The sequence below is a fragment of the Octodon degus genome, unplaced genomic scaffold (genome assembly GCF_000260255.1).
Source record: "Octodon degus isolate 3935 unplaced genomic scaffold, OctDeg1.0 scaffold00033, whole genome shotgun sequence".
Taxonomy (NCBI): Eukaryota; Metazoa; Chordata; class Mammalia; order Rodentia; family Octodontidae; genus Octodon; species Octodon degus.
The window spans coordinates 15,997,713-16,002,781 of NW_004524609.1; the positions used below are offsets into that span (position 1 = coordinate 15,997,713).

At 41.1% G+C, this 5,069-nt stretch overlaps 1 protein-coding gene across 2 annotated transcripts in view; it reads right to left on the minus strand.

Moving 5' to 3' along the window:
* Positions 1-3,781: 3,781 nt before the first annotated feature.
* Positions 3,782-5,069, minus strand: part of Acox1 (acyl-CoA oxidase 1) — a 25,319-nt gene continuing 24,031 nt past the window's right edge. For both annotated transcript variants that reach the window (XM_012514503.2, XM_004630117.2), the window contains exon 14: positions 3,782-3,974. In XM_012514503.2, coding sequence (XP_012369957.1) covers positions 3,924-3,974 — 51 coding nt within the window. In that variant the 3' untranslated portion in view covers positions 3,782-3,923. The remainder of the gene's footprint in view (positions 3,975-5,069) is intronic.

Consider the following 5,069-nt stretch of genomic DNA (forward strand, 5'->3'; position numbering starts at 1 on the left):
GGAACAAACTGCTTTAGAGCTCCATATACTTGCTACGTATCTAGTACTGCATAAAGAACTCAACATTTATTCATTATACACTTGATCTTAGTCAAAAGGTTGAGCAGGGAAGGGAAACATCAAACCTCAAACTTTCAACAATGCACACTTCGCACAGCACTTTTCTTTTTTTGCTCCAAGTGACTTCAGGGCAGGTTGGGCTGCCTTGAGTTGTGGGGATCGAACCACAGCAACCTGAGCCTGACTGGTTCGTTGAAGCAGCCACTTAAAGAGCTGAGCTAAGGGGCAGGCCCCCTCACAACACTTTTTTGAAAGGGCTATTATCTAACAGAAAGGCAGGTTTCCTTTTTCGTTAACTTAAAACCAATAAACCTCTATTTTATGCATGTATGTATGCTTGTATGTATGTATGTATATATTTGTTACAGGGTCTCATTACACAGCTCAGACATACAGTGAACCTTCTGTTTTTAGCATCCCAGTAATAGGTTTATAGGTGTACGCCACCATGCCCAGCCTATTTTATTTTTAAAATTTGTATTAGTACAGTTTGCAGATTTATATTTGTGTTGATATGTGTATAAAACACGCAATAACCTTTTACATTCCCTTTCCCTTCCCTTTTTTCCTACTCCCTCTACCTTTGATCCTCTTTTCATTTAAGAAAGATTTCCTGGGGGCTGGTGAGATGGCTCAGTGGTCTAAAGCACCTACTTAGAACAAGCTTAGCAACACAAAGGGACCACTGTTCTATCCCCCAGCACCACATGCCAGCCAGCCTTGCCCCCTGGTAGGCTGAGCTGGCCACACACACACACTCAAATAAATAAATAAATAAATAAATAAATAAATAAAAAAGAAAGATTTCCTGGGCTGGGGAGATGGCTCAGTAGAATAAGCGCTTCCCTGGCAAATGCAAGGGTCTGAGTTCAATCCCTGGTTCTGCTAAGAAAAAAAAGAGAAAGATTTCCCTTGGTTGGCTGTGGTAGTGCACATTGCAATGCCAGCACCCAAGAGTCTGAGGCAAGAAAACTGCCATGAGTTCAAGTCCAGCCTGCATTACATAGTGAGCTCAAGGCCAGTATGAACTGCATAGCAAGACCCTGTCTCAAAACAAAACATAACATGGATAAGTACATATCATTAAATATGATGTCTAACTCTTGGGAAAGATACCTAGATGGTGAAAGCTGGGTTAAGTGGCATTTCTTTTTTCTTTCTTTTTTTTTTTTGAGGAATCTCCATGTTGATCCATAGTTAAACCTGTATTTTTAATTCCTTCATGACTTAAATTTATGTTTAATTATGTGACATCTTTCAAAGGTACAAATAAGTATGATTTTACTGTATCTTTATTCGCTAATTACACTGAAAAAGTTCAAGACAAAACATTCCAATGTTAATAAAAATACTAGTATCAAATGTCAAATTTAGTTTTTAAATAAATCTCAAGGTGCTGGATTGAAGGTAGCTCTGTAGTGTCTACAATTTCTTCAAACCTGCTAAGATAATTTCCAGATCTATGTGTCTAATCACGTAGGTCAGTTCAGACACCATCAAATTCTGCCCACAAGTATTCATCTGTAAGTAAACATTAATTCTGAAATAATTTCCATTGAAAAGATTAAGTCATTGAGATTTAAATTATTTTTTCAGATTCTGAACTACCACATACAACCAGTGATAATCTTCAAGCTCAACAAGTCATCGGTTCTTCCAGGGGAAAGATTAAGGCTGTGTCAGCATACAGTAGTACTGTTGTGATCTAAGTCTCATATTGCCAGCATCCCTGGGATAGATTTTATGTCAGGTGCTGAGACATAAACTGTTTTCACTGAATTATATTCTCAGGACTAATTCTAGTGCAACCGGCTTCATGATACAGATGCCACATAAAACAGTTAACAGGTCAAAAAAGAAATTAAGTGACGGGCTGGGGAGTTAGCTCAGTAGGATAAGCACTTGACTGGCAAGCTCAAGGGCCTGAGTTCAATCCCTGGTTCTGCAAAAAAAAAAAAAAAAAAAAAAATCAAGTGACTTTTTTTTTTTTTGGTGGAGCCAGGTATTGAACTCAGGCCCTTGCATTTGCCAGAGAAGCGCCCACTCCACTGAGCCATCTCCCCCGCCCCCTCAAGTGACATGTTTTACATTGATTTCAAGGGGAAAAAAAATCATTAAGAGTTACATGTTTTAATTTTTAAGTATAAAAGAGTTCTATACATGAGATCTGAACTGAAAGGACAATTCAGCAGCTCAGATAAAGCTCATAGAACTACACAAAACCAGATTATTAAATAACAATCTATGGAACTTCCATTTATCCTTTAGCCACAATACTAATGATTATATTTTCTGAATCAAAAATCAGAACACATGACATTTCAAAGTATTTTTCCGTATTATTTCTGGGCATAAAAGGTGGCCTGAGTAATGTTTCATTTTTTGGGGGACTGAAGAATAAACCCAAGGCCTCATCCATTCTAGGCAAGCATTCTACCACTGAGCTAGATCCTCAGCTCTTCTAAACAGTCCAGGCTGGCCTCATGACCCTGCTTCAGCCTTCTGAGTAGCTGAGATTACAGATGAGTGCCACCAAATGGGCTTTTTAAAACTTTTTAGGTCAAATACTCAGTAACCTCCAAGTATTTTAATGGCTTAGACTGTTATGACAAAATATTTAAAATCTGGAATATCCCAGGAAATCCAGCTAATAAGGTCTTCAAAATTGCAGCACTGCCGCAGCTGGAAGCATGCCTTTTAATTACCATACTTTACAAGAATGTATGATTTTTTTTCTCCTCTCTTCATTATTTTCTTCAGAGGAGGGCAAAAGAGAATAGGAAGGAGATCAAACACCATTGCTTGAGGTCCCAGAGAAGTAAAGCTGTTACCCAAGTAGAGGGACAAAGGAATCACAGTGCTACTACAGTGACAACTGAGACATCCCTCAGGTGGAGACACAGGATCTCACTAAGTAATGCAGGCCAGTCATGAACTCATGGTAAACTTTCTGCCTCATCCTCTCGAGTACAGGGATTACAGGTGTGCAGCACCACACCTGGCCTAAATAAATGATTCTCACCACACAAGACAATGGTCCTGCAGGAGGCTTGTGCTGAAGGCATTCTCTTGTTGGAAAATGCTATGATGATAGTTAAGAGCATTTGTACAGGGAAGCAGGCTGCAAATGTGCAAGCAGACACACATATCCTTATTAAGTTTTCTATTAGATCTTCCCAATCCCTCTTCAGTCCTGCGTTTAAGCCAGGCTAGTAGAATGAATGGTAGGTCATTTTGCAAGAAATCATAGAAAGGTTCTTGCCCCCTTCTCCCTACCTCCAAAACAAAACAAAACAAAACAAAAACAAACCAAAAACAAAAAACAGTAACAAAAACAACTTTTGCTTGAGCTGGGTGTGGTAGCCTACAGTTATAATCTCAACACTACCTGAGGCTGAGGAGCCCTGTGAGTTCAAGGCCAGCCTGGACTATATAGGGAGAATCTGTCTCAACCTCTTACCCCTAAAAACACACAGCCAGTAATTAGTAATTAAAATTTGAAAATAATTAAGTACTGAGAAAAAGAAAATAAATTTAAGTAATGAGTAGTTAAATTCCACTAGTTATCAGAAGTCATGGCCTGTTGGCATTGGCATCATTACAATAAAAGTCACTGTGTTTCCTCAAATTTTCTGAATGCTTAACAATTCTTTCAGTATTAATTGCACTTAAAACATATCCTTTTTTTCAATTAATCTATGAAATCTGCTGTTTTTTTTTAATTTATAAAAGAGAACAAGGTGAATTTATCATTGATCTGCAGCTTTATGAATTTGGCAGAGTCCATGCAGTCTTTCATGACAAGTAGGAGATGCTGCATTGAGCTGCTTCCCGGAACAGATTAGACTTGGCCTTACGACCCTTCAGAGATTGGACTTCAGGGGCTTCAGGTACTTGTGGTAAGACTCATGGACCTGCAGAGAAGGCAGAGGAAATACTGGTGAGCAGTTTACCATGTGAAAGAGCACACTTGTTTTTTTGGGGACAAATTCTTGCCACATAGTCCAGACTGGCCTTGAATTTGCAATCCTTCTGACTCAGCTCCCTGAGCGCGATGATCACAGGCTTTAGCTGTATGGGTTAGATCTCAACTGTCTCCCCAAAAGTCTTATATATTTGGGGGGTGACTGGATCCTGGGTGCTTACAATCATCAATGGACTCATCCTTGACGAGTGTAGCAGTTGAATGTGCTGTTAGGAAATGGGGCCTGCTTAGAAAAGGCGAGTTCCTGAGGGTGTGACCTGGAAGGGTGCACTACTGCGCCGACTCCTTTCTCTCTGTGCTGGCTGTGACTTGAGCATCCTTCCTCTGCCATGATGGACTGCCACATGGTGACCAGCCATGAAACAAATCCACTAAAACCGAGTCAAAATAAATTCCTTTTCCTTTAAATTGCAGTTGTTGGGCATCTTATACCAGTGATGGGAAAACTGCTTAGTACAGGGTCCTTTGCTGGGTGTGTGGCAGATGCCTCTAATCCTGGCATGTGGGAGGCTGAGGCAGGAGCAGTGCGAATTTGAGGCCAGCCTGGGCTACTGAATGAGAATCTGCTTCAAAAAATAATTTTTATTTTGGGGCTGGGGAGATAGCTTGGTAGTCTAAGCACCTGCCTGGCAAGTGCAAGGGTTTGATCCTTGGTACCACATGCCGTGAAGGTCTCAGAAACCCTGGGCATGGTGTGCTGGCCTTAAAACCAGGCATGGTGGTGCATACCTTTAATCCCAGCGCTGGGGAGGCCAAGACAGGAGGATCACCATAAGTCCAGAATTATGTAGTGAGACCTCTGAGCCGTCTCCCCAGCCCCTATTTTTATTTTTTAAAAAAGGGTTGGGGGGCTGGTGAGATGGCTCAGTGGTCTAAAGCACCTACTTAGAACAAACTTAGCAAACACAGAAACCACGGTTCAATCCCCCAGAAACCACATGCCAGCCTGCCCCGCCCCCTGGTGGGCTGAGCTGGCCACACACACACACACACACACACACCCACACCCACACCCACACATAAA